General features: G+C 35.8%; 1 protein-coding gene across 1 annotated transcript; it reads right to left on the bottom strand.

Annotated features, from left to right (window-relative positions):
• Positions 1-2,744: 2,744 nt before the first annotated feature.
• LOC123904876 lies at positions 2,745-3,662 on the bottom strand. The gene is made up of 2 exons (XM_045954480.1): positions 3,389-3,662; positions 2,745-3,115 (listed from the first exon to the last, which is right to left on the bottom strand). The coding sequence occupies exons 1-2, from the start codon at positions 3,660-3,662 to the stop codon at positions 2,745-2,747; spliced, it is 645 nt and encodes a 214-aa protein (XP_045810436.1).
• Positions 3,663-17,800: the final 14,138 nt, after the last annotated feature.

Below are 17,800 nucleotides of genomic sequence, written 5' to 3'. Positions count from 1 at the left end.
TAGGAGCATGATTCAACATCTTGTCGAGCCCACTAATAAAAAACTAACATTTTTTTCCACTTGTAAATAATTTCGATAATTAATAAAAGCAAGCAAATAATTTAAAACACACTTTTAACCCTAAAATTAATGAGAAGGTTCCCGTTGAGTACAACGGATGTGAGGGGTGCTAATACCTTCCCCTCACTTAATCGACTCCCGAACCCGGAAATGGTTGTGACGACCATCTTCCTATTCTTTCAAAGGTTTTATCGATATTTTCCTTTTCCTTCGGGAATAAATAAAGTTCGGTGGCGACTTTACTGTCTAAGCGAGCACTTACCGCTCGCGCATTTTTCCACCCGCTTCACAACTGACCAAGCTCTTCAAGAATTCTCCTTAACCAGATACCTTGGCAAGCACATGAAGCAGCTGCTACAAACTCTGCTTCAGTGGTGGATAGAGTGACAATAGCTTGCTTCTTTGAGGACCATGATACTGCACTTGAGCCAAGCATATACACATATCCAGCTATAGATTTTCTATCATCTAGATCACCTGCATAATCACTATCAGACCATCCAACCAATGTCAATTTCTCATTCCTTCTGTATCAAATGCCAAGCTCTATTGTTCCTTTGAGATACCTCATTATTCTTTTGATTGCAGCCAAGTGAATCTCAGTAGGCCTCTCCATATATCTAGCCACCAAACACACAGAAAATATCAAGTCAGGCCTGGTTGCAAGTAAATACATCAAGCAACCTGTCATTTGTCTGTAATTAGTAGCATCCACCAGTTTTCCATTTTCATCTCTGATCAACTTGTTTCCAGGCACCATTGGACTACATACTTTGTTACATTGATCCATTTTGAACCTCAACAGAAGTTCTTTTGCATACTTCTGTTGACAGATGAAAATTCCACCATCAAACTGCTTTACTTCTACTCCAAGGAAGTACCTCATTTTGCCTAAGTCAGTCATTGAGAATTTGCTTTTCATAGAAGTCTTGAATTCCTCAAACATGACTTTATTACTGCCAGTAAAAATCAAGTCATCCACATACAAGCTCACAATCAATACATTCTTGTTATCATCTTCCTTTATGAACAATGTGTGCTCATGAGGACACTTCTGAAACTTTTCTTGAGCAAAGTAAGATTCTATCTTACTGTACCAAGCCCTTGGAGCTTGCTTAAGTCCATACAAGGCTTTCCTCAGCTTATACACTTTTCCCTCTTGCTTATTGTAACCTGCTGGTTGATCAACATACACATCTTCAGCTAAGTCACCATGTAAGAATGCACTTTTCACATCTAACTGATATACATTCCAACCATGTGAGGCAGCTAATGCAAGAATGGTTCTAATTGTATCCCATCTGGCTACAGGAGCAAATACTTCATTGAAGTCAATACCATACTGCTGACTGTACCCTTTAGCTACCAGTCTAGCCTTGTACTTTTCAACCTTGCCTTGTTCATTATATTTGGTTTTATAAACCCATTTCACACCAATCTTCTTCATACCTTGAGGAAGATCTGTCAATTCTCAGGTTCTATTTTTCTCAATAGACTTTATCTCTTGATCCATTGCTTCTCTCCACACAGCCAATTTCACTGCTTCTTCAAAGCAAGTTGGATCTTCATTATTACTAAAAACTGCTAGATTTTGCAACTGTTCCTCCTCTTGTAATTCAGAACCAATCACATAATCTCTCATCCAGCCTGGAGGTCTTCTGGCTCGTTGCCCTATACCATCCTCTGAGTTATCATAGTTTTCTTCACTAGTAGTATCCATGTCACTATCACTTTGAACTGCTGGTTCAGTGATGACTGGATCAACTTCAGCAGGTTCAGCTTGTACTGAATCTTCAGCATCATTGTCTATTAACTCAACTTCCTTTTTTTCACTTGTTTCATTCCATTTCCATCCTTGTTTCTCATCAAAAACAACATCTCTGCTAATGATTATCTTCTTTTGAATAGGATCATAGAGCTTGTAGGCCTTTGATTCCTCACTAACTCCTAAGTGAACACACTTGACACTTTTAGGATCTAGCTTTTTTCTATGAACATCAGGTACATGTGCTATGCAACCAAATATCTTGAAATGAGCTACTGAAGGCTTCATTTCACTCCATGCTTCTTCAGGTGTTCTATCTTTCACAGACAATGTTGGGCTTCTATTGATGACATGTGTGGCCCAGACTACAGCTTCTGGCCAAAACCTCTTTGGTACATTCATCCCTGACATCATACTTCTCACCATATTCATCAAGGTTCTATTCTTTCTTTCTGACACTCCATTTTGCTGAGGAGTATATGCTGCAGTCAATTGTCTTTTGATTCCATGTTCACTACAAAAATCATTGAATTGGCTTGAGGTGAACTCTCCACCTCTATCAATTCTAAGACATTTGATCTGGTGATTAGATTCCTTCTCCACTAATGCTTTGAATTTTCTGAAAACTTCAAAAGCACTGGACTTATCTTTCAATGGATAGGTCCAAGTCTTTCTGCTGAAATCATCTGTGAAGGTTATGAAGTATCCGCAGCCTCCATTGGAAGATGGATTGATTGGGCCACGTATATCAGAGTGAATCAATTCTAACTTGCTTAAGGCTCTCCATGATGCTGTTTTAGGAATAGAATCTCTGTGATGCTTGCTAATCACACAATCAGGACACAATTCTGCTGAATCTTTCAATATAGGCAAGCCTTTCACCATTGTTCTCTTTGCAAGAGTCACCAAACCTTTGAAATTAAGATGGCCATATATGTTCTATATCCTCATGTTTTGCTACAAGACACCGAGGCATCATAACTGGTGCAAGCAAAACATACATTCTATTGGCTGTCATAGGAGTTGAAATGATCAACCCTTTTTCTTCATGAAATATCTTGCAGGTGTTCTTGCTAAACACTATAGTAAGATTCTTCTGTTGTAATTGGCCAATACTAAGCAGATTGTTCTTAAGATTTGGAAGATAATACACATCACTAATCACACTTATCTTCCCCTCTAAATGCAGCTTAAGATTTCCCTTTCTCATGACAGACATAATGGAGTTATCACCAAGTTTCATTGTTTCTCTAAAACTGGAATCAAAATCAAATAACCATTCTTTGTTGCCTATCATGTGATTACTACAGCCAGAATCTAAGAATCAAACCTGATCACGTGTGTGAACTGTTGCTTCTTGAGCCATCATCAAGAGTTCTTCATGTTCATTGAATTCAGCATAGTTTGCACCTTCTTCCCAAGATGGACATTCACTCTGATAGTGTCCCAGCTTATGACATTTATAGCATTCAACAAATTCTTTAGAGATTGGATTGGATCTACCTCTTCCACGCCCCCTAGAACCACGTCCTCTCCCTCAGGTGTTGTTTGAATTGTTGCTACCCCTGCCAAGATTGGAAGCCTTCAGAGCTTGCTCTTCATCTTTAGCTATGTGCCTCTTCATTCTTCCTTCATGTACAAGAAGGCTGCTCTGCAACTCATCAATAGACATTGCAGTAATGTTTCTTGATTCTTCAATTGAGCAGATAACATATTCAAACCTCTGAGTCATGGATCTTGTGATCTTTTCAACAATAGTGGCCTGAGACAATGTTTCACCTTTGTCATACCCCAAATTTTGCCTGTCTTTTACTATCATATGGATTGTTTTTCGCATTTATTTTCAAATATGTGAATTAGTCAATTTGGTAGTAAAAAGAGTGTTCAAAGAGTTTCAAGCGCGAGGTTGTGTGTTCGAGTCCCACTAATATCTTTTTTTATAAATATTTCATCTTGTTTAAGTTTTTTATTAGTAACTTTCTTGAAAAAATCCAAAAATATGTTTAGTGTTTATTTATCATTATTGTTATTATTAGTAACAAAAATCAAACAAAAAAAGAAATAAAAGGCAACAATAACAACACATAGTCAGCAACAACACAACATGCAGTGGAATCCACATTTCAATCCCTCCTTGATTCAACCTTCTTCAATTCCCTTCCAAATTTTCATCAAACAAAATAAAGGGAAATAAATGGTTGTCTTTACCTTTTTTGATCAATCCTCTGAGCATAAATTCAAGGCAAAATCACAAGCAAAGTGAGAGGTAGGAAAACAGAACGCAAAAAGAGAGCAAAATTCAAGGCGGCGGCAGCAAAAATCACAAAAAAACACAACGCAGCAGCGCTGCTCTTTCCTCATCCCACAAACTCCATTTTCCTTCAAACCACTACCACCATTAACAACCTTCTCATAACCACCACATTCAAACCAACTCCACCACATAAATCATCACAACCTCCCAACACCAACAACACTCTCCATCATTGTAGCAACGGCAACAACCGCCACCGTTTTCTTATATCCAAACCATTGCTACTGCCGACAACCACCATCAAAACCATCAACAAACCAGAACAGAAATTAAAGAAGGGACAACAAGGAAAGAGAAGAATAGGTCACAGGACGATAAAGAGCATAAGAAATATCTCCGCCGCTGTTTCAGAATCAATCACCGTAGGACTACCACCGCATCGCCGTCGTCACCGCACTCAACCACATACTCACCGCAGAACCGTGACCAACACCGAGCCACGTCGGCGAGAATAAGAGGACGACTAATAACGATAGAAAAGAGTGAGAACGAGAGCGAGTGGGAACGAAAGGAGGTAAGGCAATCGCGATCCTATTTCTTCAAACTCCTGATACGCTTTCTCTTCCTTTGTTATTGTTTATCTACTTATTTTATTTATTTATTGTGTTGTATATTTATTTTATTTTATGTTAAATTGGGGCTTTTTGTTAACGGCTCTAAGCCTATGTGATTCACACCCTTAAATATGCTAATAATAACAAAAGACAATTAAGAAAATACTAATAATAAGTATTATTTTTATGAGATCCATTAGAGTAAAATACCGTTATTTCCAAAAAATAAATTTGGATTAAAAGGGGGTGGGCGGATGTACATCCGTTTGTTTCTCGAATGATCGGAGGCTTAGCGAAACGCTTTGTCGACTGGTTGTTCGTATTCCATAAAAATAGTAAAAAAACCTTATTTATTCCTAAAGGAAAAGGAAAATATCGATAAAACCTTGAAAGAATGGAAAAATGGTCGTCGCAACCATTTCCAGGTTCGGGAGTCGATTATGTGAGGGGAAGGTATTAGCACCCCTCACATCCGTTGTACTCAACGGGAACCTTCTCATTAATTTTAGGGTTAAAAAGAGTGTTTCAATTTATTTGCTTGCTTTTGATTAATTATCAGAGTTATTTACAAGAAGGGAAAAAAATTAGTTTTTTTATTAGTGTGCTTGACAAAATGTTGAATCTTGCTCCTACGTATCCCCGGGTGCAATGGAGAAATCAAAGCTACACGCAGTTCTTTGTAGAAAATGATTGTTGGTTGGTTGATTTTATCTATGAAAATATTTTAGGCCGCGCTTGGGCAAAAAATGTTTGATTGAGAAGACGGACTCGCACTTGAACGATGATACCCGTTTTTTGAGAAAATAAAATTAGTGCGCATGGGCGCAAAAAGGGATTTGATGTGTTGAGTTGATTTTATTTTTATCTTTTTATTTCAAATGATAATCATCCGAACTGCAGGCCAGAGGCAGGAATCCAAATAATCGGGAAGTGAGAAAGTCAAACAGCAGTCCACTCCTTTTTCATTCGTTTATTATTTTTATTATATTTTTATTATTTTATATCTATTTTTATTTTGAGTTTGAATTAAATAAAATAAAGCAAATTACTACTATTCATAGGGGGTGCAGATGGTAAACGGGGTTTCAGACAGATCCTCCGTCGGATTGATCAGACAGATCAAGATGAGATAATGATTAGAAGCAATGATGGCCACTTGATGGGAATCAGTGGCGCAGGAACGATAGGCTACGGTACGCGCGCGAGCACGGGATTATGGCCTGTATAAATACAAGCCAACTGATTTTTCCCAATTTTCACAAATCTTTCTCTTTCTTCCTCAACTTCTCTCTCGGTCTCTCTCTCTTTCTCAGTTCTCTCTCGGTTCTCTCTTCTTCTAACTTTCAAATTCCCAAATCAAGTTCTTTTTTAATTAAACTAACAATAATCAATACAAAACCTCTATTTTCAAATCAATACAAAATCATGGAAGGAAAATAATGTGAAAAAGAAGGATGAATGGATACCGGCGGCAAAGGATGTTGAACCGAGAGAGACGGAGGCGTTGACGGCGACAGAGAGGCTGAGCGCGGTGGCTGGGTGGTGCGGTGGTGATTTGTTTGTGGCGACGGCGATGTGAGATGGTTGTATCGTTGAACCCGACAGCCGCGGCGAAATCTCTTCCGCTTCCTCTGTTTACGCAGCACTGCTACTGCTACTCTCTCTATTTTTTGGCTATGATTTTTGTTCTCTCTCCTCCTCCCCCCTATTGTGAAGAATTGCTTTGTGATTTATAGCCAGAGGGATTAGAGTTAGCATTTATTGTGATTGATTAATTTTGGAGTGGAATCTTATGAGTTGAATGCAATTTATGAATGAATGATGAACTTTCCATTTGGAGTTTGATTTGTTTTGTTTGAATTGGAAAAAAAATTAAAACTGCAAGCTTGAAAAAGGAGAGGAATTGGCGCTGCTAGCTGTGTTGTGTGCGTGTTCTGCTTTTTGTTTAACTTTGCTACTAATAACAATAATAATAATAAAAGAAAATAAAATAAAAAGATGTAAAATATGGGATTTGATCCCAAGACCTTGCACTCAAAATACCTTACACACTTTCCTCATCACCATACAAGCTAAATGACACATTTGAAAGAAAAAAATGTAACAAAACTTTATATGACAAAAGAGTGGGCAAAATTTAGGGTACGACAATAGGTACATAAAACCCTGTGTTACATTAGAGCCTAACATTCCAAAAAAATTCGCCAAACAGAGCCTTTTAGAGTGTTATCAAGGATGGCATTGCTATGAGCTTTCAACAATAAAGCTACCATACTGATCTCAACTTATTCTAAATCACATCCTTCAAAATTACAAAGTAATGACAAGCTAAATAAACCACATATCAGAAGGTTAAACACCTCAATTGACTTTAAAAATCTGAAGCTTAATTATTCATACAATGAGCTATGTAAAGGGGCTTCAAGTGAACCTGAAGCAAAATTAAGCAATATTGAATCTGAAGCAAAATTAAGCAAATCATATATTCAAGTGAACCTCAATTTCAAGGAATATTGAATCTGAAGTAAAATTGAACCTGGATTTTGAAGATTGAATATGAATTTGAATGTTAAACGAAGCTGAACGAAGTTGAATGAAGATTGAAGGTTCAGCGAAGCTTGAGAGGTTCAACGAAGCTTGAGAGGTTGAGTGATTTAGGGATTCGAACGAAGCCTGAATGTTGAACCTGAACGTAGCTTGAGAAATTTAGGGATTGGAGCTTGTGAGTGAGAATCACAGATTTAGGATTGAAGCTAATGAGTAAGAATATCGCAGATTTTTTTAGGGTTTAGGGATTGAAGAAGCTTGAAAATGAATCTGATTTAGAGATTGAAGCTCGAAGGTTTTGGGATTGAAGAAATTCTGAAAAAAGAGGGAAGAAGTGAAATAGCGCGGGTTTGTCGACTTCTCGACGGTTGCTTTTGAACGGCCGCAAGGTTTCAAATATTAACATAGCGGCGACGGTTCTTCTAAACTGCCAGAATTCATGTGTCGTAAGTCAACATATTTTTTGTAGTGGTAGTGGTTTGAAGGAAAATGGAGTTTGTGGGATGAGGAAAGAGCAGCGCTGCTGCGTTGTGTTTTTTTGTGATTTTTGCTGCTGCTGCCGCCTTGAATTTTGCTCTCTTTTTGCTTTCTGTTTTCCTACCTCTAACTTTGCTTGTGATTTTGCCTTGAATTTATGCTCAGAGGATTGATCAAAAAAGGTAAAGACAGCCATTTATTTCCCTTTATTTTGTTTGATGAAAATTTGGAAGGGAATTGAAGAAGGTTGAATCAAGGAGGGATTGAAATGTGGATTCCACTGCATGTTGTGTTGTTGCTGAGACTCGAACACACAACCTCGCGCTTGAAACTCTTTGAACACTCTTTTTACTACCAAATTAACTAATTCACATATTTGAAAATAAATGCGAAAAACAATCCATATGATAGTAAAAGACAGGCAAAATTTGGGGTATGACAACCTTGTGCTGTCATCTTGGTAGCAATTGCAAGAGTTCTTCAAAAGTAGTCATCTACTGATTCATCTTCTTGCATCAACAATAGGTCAAATTCACGCCTCAAATATTGCAATTGAGCACGTTTCACCCTTGTTGAACCTTGATATTTTTGTCTCATAGATTCCCAAATACTCTTTGATGTGCTTCGATCAAGAATTGCTCTATCAATGGATTGAAACAAATAGTTCTTGACTTTGAGATCTTTCAACTTACTTTCCTCTGCAGCACGTATCTGTTCTTGCGTTGCATTTGCAGGAGCAACGAATACACCATGTTCAATCAAGCTCCAAAATTCCTTCAATCGCAACAGGTTTTCCATGAGCTCAGCCCAATGATCATAGAATCCTTCGAACTTTGGAATAGATTGATGAAATGGTGTGGTAGAATCCGCCATTGATGAAGCTTGGTGAAGCTTCACGTTGGAGGAAGAAAGAAAAGAGAAGAGAAAGAAAACGGTTACACCGTTGTAACTAACTTTTTCTGTTTTTGCAAAACTAGATCTTTAGGTCTCCAAAATGGTATTCTCTAGTTTATTCATCTCATAACATGTCCTTATATAGGAGTACAAGACATACAAGTAAGCACACACACATACAAGTGCTTAACTTGCTAACTAAGTAACCTCAGGCCAAGCCAGACCAAGCCAGGCCAAGCCTGCTTGCCTTGCGCGCGCGCATCCTTGCTCATTGGCACGCCATGAGCCTGCTGAGCCTAACCTCAAGCTAATCAACACTAACATAATTAAATAAAACAATGAAATGTCTTCTTAATTAGAGTTCTTCCTACGGGTAGACTTTTGTTGCCCATTATTAAATAACATTTCTAGTTAGTAACACAAATTATCTTGTATTATTTAGTTCTGAAGACCGTAAATTCATAAAATAAATAGTGAAGATATAGTTTGGGTTTTTAAGGAAACATTTGATATGTTTGAGCTCGAGGTCGAATCCATAATACTCTTCTCTAATGGTGTGTTTGGTTGGATGGAAAAAAAGAGGGAAGAAAAGAAAAATAAGAAAATCGATGATTAAATTTGAATTAAAGTTAGTCCAAATTTATTTATCGATTTTTGCATTTTCTTTCTTCTCCCCTTTTCCTAACTCAATTCCCTTAATTACTTGCACTAGGGATAAACCCGTGCGTTGCACGGGTTTGGTTAAAATATATAATTAAAATATTTTTATAAATGAAAAATAATAATTGTGATAAGTATAATCACATATAGTTAAAAGATAGATACTAACTTAAAATATGATTATATTTCTATATTTATAAAAAAATGATTATGTTTAATATTAGTATATGTATAAAAATTAAAAATAGGTTGTTTAGAAATATGAGATTTTTTATTGATTTATATCGTAATTTTGTTTATATTTTAATGTAATAGATCTCTTATAATATTTTATAAATTTGAAAGGATACATCATATTTTAGTTTAATAGTATGATGGTATAAGATCTTAGTTTTCTTTATATAAGTTGTAATTGTATAGTCACATGTCACTTTGCTTTTTATTTTTGATATATCCATTATTTTATTTTTAATAAGAGTTGGAGGCATGCATACATACATACATACTTTTTTTATCACGTGATCTCATTTTATGAAAATTACGTATAAAATAGCATAACAGTTTACTTCCTTCTATGAAATTTAAGTGTCATGCCACTTCTTCTCTAGATCCATACCAAAGTGTCTACCAAACACGGTTACGGGACAGTCACGACATACGAGACGGGCAGTTACAGAACCATTAGCAGGAGTTTCTATTTCCATACGACCAGACATTTCAGACACAGGTATACTAAGACGCTTCATGCAATCAACAGATATAAAAGAATGTGTTGCTCCCGTATCAATAATCGCAATTAAAGGAGTGTTATAGATGAAACACATATATACCTCTAATGAGATTATCCCCTTGATCCGCATCATCTCCACTCAAAGCAAACACTTTTCCCATAGTCTTCTTCGGCTTCTTGCACATAGGACTCTTGTGACCTTCTTCACCACAATTGAAACAAGTCACCTTCACTTGACAAACATCCGACTTGTGTCCCAACCTCCCACAATTGAAACACTTGTCCACCTTCTTTGGGCACTCATAAGACTTATGACCCATCTCACCACACTTGTAGCATTGTCCACCACCTCTCTTCTTTCCACCACTAGTCTCAACAACTTTCTTCCCCTTGTCACCATAAGGCTTCCCACGGTCTTGACCTTTTCCTCTTTTGTCACTCATGGCCTTGTAGTAGTTAGTCTTGGCCTTTCCATCATCATCACAGATACGACACTTATCCACCAAAGTTGCAAAGTCTCGGATTTGAGAAAATCCGATAAGATGCTTGATGTCCGGGCGCAACCCACTTTCAAACTTGACACACTTGTCATTCTCAGCTTCCACGGTGTTGTAGTGTAGACTAAACGCACATAGCTCCTCAAACATCACGGAATACTCCGCCACAGACAAGTTCCCTTGCTTGAGCTCCATGAACTCCACCACTTTCTTGTTCCTAATATCAGCCGAAAAGTACTTCCTCAAGAACTCTCCCTTGAACATCTCCCAAGTGATTACCACACCACCAACTTCCATTCTCAGCTTAGCATTCTTCCACCACTTGTTAGCTTCCTCACGAAGTACATAAGTACCCAAGGTTAGCTTACTCTCCTCGGTACACCTCATAGCCTCAAAGACAATCTCAACTTCCTCTATCCACTTGACAGCAGCTTCCGGAGCATAGCCTCCAGTGAAAAGCTTCGGATTATGCTTCATGAACCTCTCTAACCTCATCTCATCTTCCCTCCCGGGTTGATGATCTCTAGCCACGATGTTGGTCAAAGTAGCTATCGCATCTGCCATCTGATTGTTAGCCCTTGCCGCCATGATCCTGAACAACCAATCAATTCCAAGAACAGACTTAGAAAGGTAATATCAACAGTGTTATCTCTACACAAGTTGAATATATGGGCAACTAATCCTAATTGGTTCCACATGAACCGACCTTGCTCTGATACCACTATTGTAACACCCAAACCCCTTAAGACGAATTTATTAAATATAAATAAATAAAACACTTAAGAAAATTCAGGCGTCACATGTTATAATACAAAACCACTGCATAATTAAAATCATGCTAGCACAGCGGAAATTAAAAACAAATAATTAACATAGTGCATATCATACAATAGTCATAATTGTTCACACAATATCCCTAGGCTCTAGGCCATATCAACAAAGGATATTATGTTTACAACAAAAGATAGGATTAGCAAAGTTAAATATGCCATCACGGGCTTAATACAATCCAATCGAATAACCCGACCCGGTAAATACCTAATCAGAGCAATTTTATACAACCCATCAAAAGATATACAAAATATATCTAAGGAGTAGTCTAAGCTAAACTCCTCACCAAAAAGCGCAATACCACGAGCACGAGCAAACCTCTAACTCTGATCGGGATCCTCAACCTGAGAATCTGAACCCCCAACGGTCCAGCACATAACACAAAGCATGAGAGTTAGATCACATAATCAAAATACAAGTGCAAGTAAATTGATACTTAAACACTTCTTCAATAACATAAGCATGTCTCACAATTATACATATACATATACATATATTCACATCTATAATCCAATTAGAAGTTCTCAAACACATAATCGAATACCAAACTATCAAGTATCAATTATCAAATACCACAATTAGCCAAACATGTGTCACATATCATTTATCATAAAATGCACACATAGCCTAATGCAACTCTAATGCTTCAACTTCATGAATGTCACCCTAGACATTTCTAATGCATGTGGTACCATCTTCTTTATTAGAGTATCTCACCTCTAATATCCTTCTTTATCGGATAAATATAATCCGATATACTTCTTTATTGGAATATCCAATATCCTATTTAATTCATGAATGCATGTATATGTTTTTCATGAATTCACTCACAATTATATAGCATAAAGCTCTTCCTTTACTATGTGGAACACTATCCAACATACTTCATCATTAAGATTTAACAAAACCTTAATATCCTTCATTTATATTTCATACACGATTTTAGCAATGAGCATTATAAGCATCAACATGCATCAACAATCATGTAAGAATACCATTAAACCATGTTACAAGTGCCTAATTACACTTACAAACATCAACAAAAATTGTTGTCACAGAGGCCTTCGCTGAGCGAAGGCTCAGCGAGACATGGCGAACCTCACCAGGAAGTCACCTGCTCATGGCGAGCATTGGCGAGCTTCAGCGAACTATTCGCTGAGCGAAGGCTTAGCGAGCCTAAGCGAACCTCACCAGGGGATCACCTGCTCATGGCGAGCTGTTCGCCACAGGTTCGCTGAGCGAAGGCCTAGCGAGTGTCTCCTGTCAGGACAGTTCAAAACTTGCGTTTTCTACACCAAATCACCCAAAAATCTCATTTTTCATGTTATAAATCCCAAAAGAGTTTGTATTCCCACATAACAAACATAGATAAACACAAAAGGACAGTCCATTTCTCAGATCTACACCATAAACATCGAAAAAGTAAAGATTGACACTTTTTCATCAAAACTCTCAAGAACACAAAGTTCTTGAGTTTAATCTGTTATAAAACTCGTTTTTAACCATTATTTTCGTTCATTAATCATGTTAAAAGCATGTTAAACATATTAAGAACCTTAGGAACGATTTCCATCAAGAAAATCCATTCCAAGCTAAAACGAAAATGGGGTGGAGGAAGTTCGGGTCAGGAGAAATCGACATTCTCCCCTTCCTCGGGTCACCCACGATTATGGAACCTACTCTCATACCTGGATTCGAAGAAAACACGACGAAGATCTCGAATCTCTAGCTTCTCTTCTTGCCCTAGCTCCTCAAGCTCTCCTCTCTTTCCTCAAGAACACAAGAACATGAGAAATGAATGTTCTCTCTCCCTCTATGCCCATATGGGCGCCCCCTTCACACACTCAAGGCCCATTAGGCCTCAAGCCCAATTGGCTTGTCCCAATAACACGTTAACTCTCACTACTCGCTTAATAACTAAAGTTATTAACTTAATTAAAATTCTACGTTAATAAAATGTTTTAGCACATAAAAATTAATAATTTGAAAATTGGGTCGTTACAGACAACCTCACCATTAACACTAATATTCATTGCAATTTCATGTTTTTCAATCATTATCAGTGTTATGAAGAATGATATGTTGCTGATTGGAAAATGGTGTATGTATTGGTGCAAGTCAAGTATAATTTTTAATTTAGTTTTATATGTATAGTCCTATTCAATTTTTTTTTACATAATTGTTATATATTATTACTGTAATTTTTATTAAATATATGGCTAATCTTTACTTTTTTTATTCATTGCTAGCAACATCTCTATTTAATTTTAGGTACAAGTAAAATTCAAAACACGGAACTCAAGAGCCGTCCCCAAGAATTTTGATTATGTTAAAGCAAGCATAATCAAATTTATCCATCACTCATTCCACAAATTAGTTAATTAACACTCCTTTTTCTATTTAATTTCATTTATAGAATAACAAATTTAGTCAAAAAAAAATAATATTTTTATTTATTTATTTATTTATTTATAAAAATAATAAAAGGTTTAAATTGATGAAAGGTCAATGAAAAGTCATAAGTTACAAACTATTTTTATTTTATTAAAATATCAATTATTTACATTTTTTTATTAATAGTATAGGAAAAAAGTAGTTGAAAATTTGCACAAATGAAAAAAAAGAGATAAAAAAAAAATTTAGAATAAATTTTAATAATAAATAAAACTCAGCTCAACAAAGTCAATATATCAGCACAAGGCAAGCATGACTACCTCTAACATACAAAAGTAAAAAAGCAATGGTAAGAAAAAAAAGAGTAAGAAAGCAAAGCAAGTTGCGACTATACTACCACGATGCATAAAAAGAAAATTAAGTTCTCATACTATTACACTATTAGAATAAAGTTTTAATCATACTATTACAATAATTGAACAATAAATATAAAATAATTGAACAAATAAAAAAAAATTACATTTAACTATTTTAAATTTTGCATGAAATTTTTTTAGAGGTGCCACATCATCATCATATGAAAAGTAAAAAAAAAGTAGTATAAATTTTGTATTAGTGAAACAAACAAATTATTTATTTTAGATTTTGCATTAGAACACTATTGAGTATGTAAATAGTTATGCAATGCAACATGAGGAGTAAAAAAGAAGAGTATTCCGTATAAATTTTTTATGGATTTTGTTGCCATAATTTGTAAGAAGGTTTTTTTTATGATAATTGTAAGAAGTTATATAGTGATAATTTGATATATTGATAATTAAAATGATTTAATTAAATGAGATGATGAAAATGTTTTTTAATAGAGATTGTAAACTCAACATTCCTTTTACTTGTAAAAGAAACTTTTTTTATAGAGTGCCACATCATCAAAATACTTGATTGTGAGCAACTCAACATTCCTTTTACTTGTATGATGATGATGAAACCACCATATTTTAATAGTAAGAAGAACCAAATAATTTGAATTAGCTTTATTAGGCAATCGATGAATACATGCTTAATATAAAAATGAAAAGAATGAAGAAGAACCAACTAATCCATAAATTAAAGGAGAAAACGAAGATAATGAAGCATCATGCAAGCAATGATGCATGTCCTAGCAAGAATTTATAGAAGATAAATTTTCATTTTATATAAGCATAATGTTAGAATTGTTTTTTCATGTCAAATGCTTGACACTCAAAATAAGTACAAAAAAATAAATAGAATTACACGGCTAGCACCACTGCTATAGAATCAACAATTTCAAATGTAATTCTATTTTCAAATGTATTTTTACTAGTAAAAGGAATGTTGAATTTCTCATAGGCCTTCATTGTGATGATGTGTGTCGCGCCGCGAAAAACGCCCGAGCGTGATTACGCGCGAAATGAAACACAGAGTCGCCACCGAACTTTATTTATTCCCAAAGGAAAAGGAAAACATCGATAAAACCTAAAAAAGGGCTAAGACATGGTCATCGTAACCAATGTCGGGTTCGGGAGTCGATTATGCAAGGGGAAGGTATTAGCACCCCTCACATCCGTTGTACTCAACGGGAACCTTCCTATTAGCTTAGGGTCAAAAAGTGTTTTTTAATTTGTTTACATGCTTTTTATTAATGTTTTGCTTTTATTTACATATTGCCTCTTTATTCATCTATATACAAAAAAGGGGAGAAAATATTATTTTTATTATTTGGCTTGACAAGAGTTGAATCTTGCTCCTACGTATTCCCGGGTGCGATGGGAAATTCAAAGCTCTCGTAGTTCTCGGGTAGAAAAATGCTTGGGTGTTGGTTGTTTTTAGCGAACAATGTTTAAGTCACATTCTTTAGTGGTTAAACGTATGCTTGTATGCTCGCGCGTGGGAGACTTAAGCGTTGTTTGTATCACGTCAGAACGGATAAAACATCCTTCGTTTTTTAAAAGATAATTGTTTTTTTTTTATTTTTGATTGCACGAAGGCAAAAATTGATTTGATGTGTTGAATTCATTTATATTTTTTTTAATGTTTGAAAAAGATATTTTTAGAGAATGACGATTATTTGAACTACGAGTCATACGCCAAGAGTTCAAATAATCGGGGAAATGGAAAGATATACACCCGACCAAACCTTTTTCATTCGAGTTTATTTTGAAAACTATTTGATGTGCATTGATTTAAAAGAAAATAAATATTTTTGTGTTTTCATTTTATTTTATTTTTGACATTTTTTTTATATTTTTGAGTTTGAACACATAACTATATAAACAAAAATAATCAAATAAAAATGAATTAAATGACTAGGTAAACTAAAAAGGAAAAGTGGGATCTGTGCCGTCTGATGAAGATCAGCGGCTACGGTCAAAGGGTTACGGTGTTGCTGCAGTGGACACGTGCACACAGGATCTCTATGGGTATATATACCCACTCTTCACAAAAAAATCTCTCCTCTCACTCAAGAACACAGTTGTGTTCTTCATTTGGTGTTCATACGAACCCAAATTCCGGCAGCTGCGCGGTAGCGGTGCCACCGCGCCGGAACCCCAAATTACTTTCTTATTACTTTTTACCACTTCTAAACACAAATCCAATACCAAAAGTATAAAATAAAATAAAACAGATAAAAAAACTTGAAGTCAGTAAAAACCTTAGATATGTTCTGTTTTCTCTTCAGTTCCTGTTATGTGCTTTTTGTGGTGATGATTGCTAGAAAATGGAAGTGTTGGTTATGGTGGTTGGAATATAGTGGTCGTGATGATGGAAGTGGTGGTGTGTTGATAGAAAATGGAAGTGTTGGTTATGTTAGAACTTTGGTTGCAATTATGTTATTTCTGTTTCCTCTCTCACAAACTCAATGCCTCTCACAAACTCAATGCCTCCCCTTCAAATTCAGCCATTACCCTCTATTTATAGAAGAAATCAATCAGAGGAGTTTGAACAAAATGCAATTCAAATTCATCAAAAGTCAAGCACAACAGTGTATGAAACCTGCACCCAATCTGCCTCTTGTCAAACTCCAATTTTCTGCACCGAAAGGCTACACCATAGCCTTGCAAATCAGAAGAAAAAATGGCTATGCTTTTAATGCAACAAAGAAAAATCAACCTGCAAATTGTGTGCTGAAGATCTTCTGGCTAGACTAAATCCCACAATATATGCACAATACTGTTTTGTTTGTTTCTTTGTGGAAAAATTGGGATTGGAAAGAGAGATTCACCTTCATGATTAAGTGTAGCTAAGGCTCTTTTGTGAGAAAATAGCAAAGTGAATGGGAGGCGCCGCACTATTGCTGCTGTGTTGCTCAGTTTCTTTTCTTTCATTTTTTTTATAATAACAATAACTATAATAAATAATACTAATAATGAAAAGAAAAAAAGAAAAATTGAAAAGGGAGAAGAGGAATGCAGCAACGTTGCTTCTCTTTTTATTATATTTTTTTTGTTTTGTTTTAATAATAATAATAATACAAGAAAAGATATTTGACTTTTTTATTAATTAAATTAACTTTGATTAAATACACTGTATAAACATAGATGTTAATTTAAATGATAAAAAAGTCAGATGAAAAAGAGTGGGCAAAATTTAGGGTGTGACAGCTGCCCCTATTTAATTGTCTTTCATCTGAGGGCATGCTGACGATAGTCTTTATGTACTCATGATGGAAGATAATTAAATACGAAAGGACCCAAATTTTGACCAGAAAGTGAGGGGTTTTGAATATAGCAGCTCATAGTAGACTCAAACATTATAACTAAGATTAAAAATATAAAAATAAGCAGACTCAAGCATCTGCTTAGATTTGAAAAAAGATAAACGGATCGTCGCCTCGGCGGGTGTTAGATCTAAAAGAAAAATGGATTGTCGCCTCGGCGGGTGTTAGATCTAAAAGAAAAATGGATCGTCGCCTCGGCGGGTGCTTAGATCTAAAAGACAAGTCGTCGCCTCGAAGGGTGCTTAGACTAAAAGACAAGTGGACCATCGCCTCGGCGGGTGCTTAGATCTAAAAGACAAGTCGTCGCCTCGAATGGTGCTTAGACTAAAAGACAAATGGAT

This window comes from Trifolium pratense, linkage group LG2, assembly GCF_020283565.1.
Source record: "Trifolium pratense cultivar HEN17-A07 linkage group LG2, ARS_RC_1.1, whole genome shotgun sequence".
NCBI lineage: Eukaryota > Viridiplantae > Streptophyta > Magnoliopsida > Fabales > Fabaceae > Trifolium > Trifolium pratense.
Note: the sequence above shows the minus strand (reverse complement) of the source record. Positions and strands in the feature narration are given on the sequence as shown.